The sequence below is a fragment of the Hyperolius riggenbachi genome, chromosome 4 (genome assembly GCF_040937935.1).
Source record: "Hyperolius riggenbachi isolate aHypRig1 chromosome 4, aHypRig1.pri, whole genome shotgun sequence".
Classification (NCBI taxonomy): Eukaryota; Metazoa; Chordata; class Amphibia; order Anura; family Hyperoliidae; genus Hyperolius; species Hyperolius riggenbachi.
The window spans coordinates 72,252,694-72,253,818 of record NC_090649.1 but is presented as its reverse complement, the minus strand read 5'-3'; the positions used below and the strand labels follow the sequence as shown (position 1 = coordinate 72,253,818).

At 41.2% G+C, this 1,125-nt stretch overlaps 1 protein-coding gene across 1 annotated transcript in view; it reads left to right on the top strand.

Moving 5' to 3' along the window:
- The first annotated feature begins 328 nt into the window (after window positions 1-328).
- The window catches only part of SPATS1 (spermatogenesis associated serine rich 1), a 68,704-nt gene continuing 67,907 nt past the window's right edge, over window positions 329-1,125 (top strand). Inside the window, exon 1 of the mRNA XM_068279071.1 lies at window positions 329-414. Within this exon, the coding sequence (XP_068135172.1) occupies window positions 387-414 (28 nt within the window). The 5' untranslated portion in view covers window positions 329-386. The remainder of the gene's footprint in view (window positions 415-1,125) is intronic.

Sequence of the window (1,125 nt, the reverse complement as noted above, 5' to 3'; positions counted from 1 at the left end):
AATGAGAAATGAACGTAGAACAAGAACCTGTAACTGACAGGAATGAAATATAGTTGCCTTCTCTTACACACTACTGCATGCTTAGATGTTGTGGATTCCTGCAGTCAGTTGTACATATTAATTACCAGGCGCTCCAGTCCTGTCAGACTCTGTATATAATCCAGTCCTGTCAGACAGACTCTGTATAGAATGTACAGTATTTTTCCCATGATGTTTGTTCTGCGGTTTCCTAGGAGAGAGGTCATTGTTCACATCAGAGGAATAGTTGTCAGGTCTGAATGGAGAGTTTGTTTACAACAACAAGCAGAGATGACTGTGCCGGGCATTGTGTGTACAGGGATAGCATGTGATCTCCTGCACACCACCAGCTGCTGCACTCAGCGATCATGCTGCACGACCCCCAGCCTCATACAGGTATGTTCTGCCTCTATCCCCTCCTGGCATCATCATTATAGTCCCCACCCTCACACCCCATGCCATATGGTCAACATCTGTCTCAGGAAACAACTTTTAGGGCTGGAACCCACTAGAGCGATTTTCTGAGCGTTTAGGGAGTGATTCAAACTGCTAGCGATTTCCCTAAACGCTAATGTTAATGGATGGGCCAAATTCCACTGGAGCGATTGCAATTACCAAATCGCAAAACGAAGGACATGCAACATTTTTAGCGTTAGCAGTTAGCGTTTCTGCAATGTAAAGTATATAAACGTTGGTCTAATCGCTCATCAAAACCTACACAAAGCGATTTTGCTAGCATTTTGAAGTTAATGTACACTGTAAAAAAAATTAAATTAATTGAAAGGATTAATCAGAATTGAAACCGCCAATCGCTAATCGCTACACAATCGCTGGCAAAAACATTACACTTTTCAAAAACGCTCATGAAATCGCTTAGAACACGCTCATACAAAACGCTAGCTATTGCGATTAGCGATGGCATTTTGTAGTGGGTTCCAGGCCTTAATTAATATTTGATTTAATTTTCAAATGGGCACAACAATTCTATTATGCATTTTTGAGAATATTTCCAAATTTGCTTAGTAGAACCTCACATTTCTCCACACAGAGTACACACAAACTTCAGAAATGTGATCGCTACTAATAGTGTGCATTGCTCAGTATCGC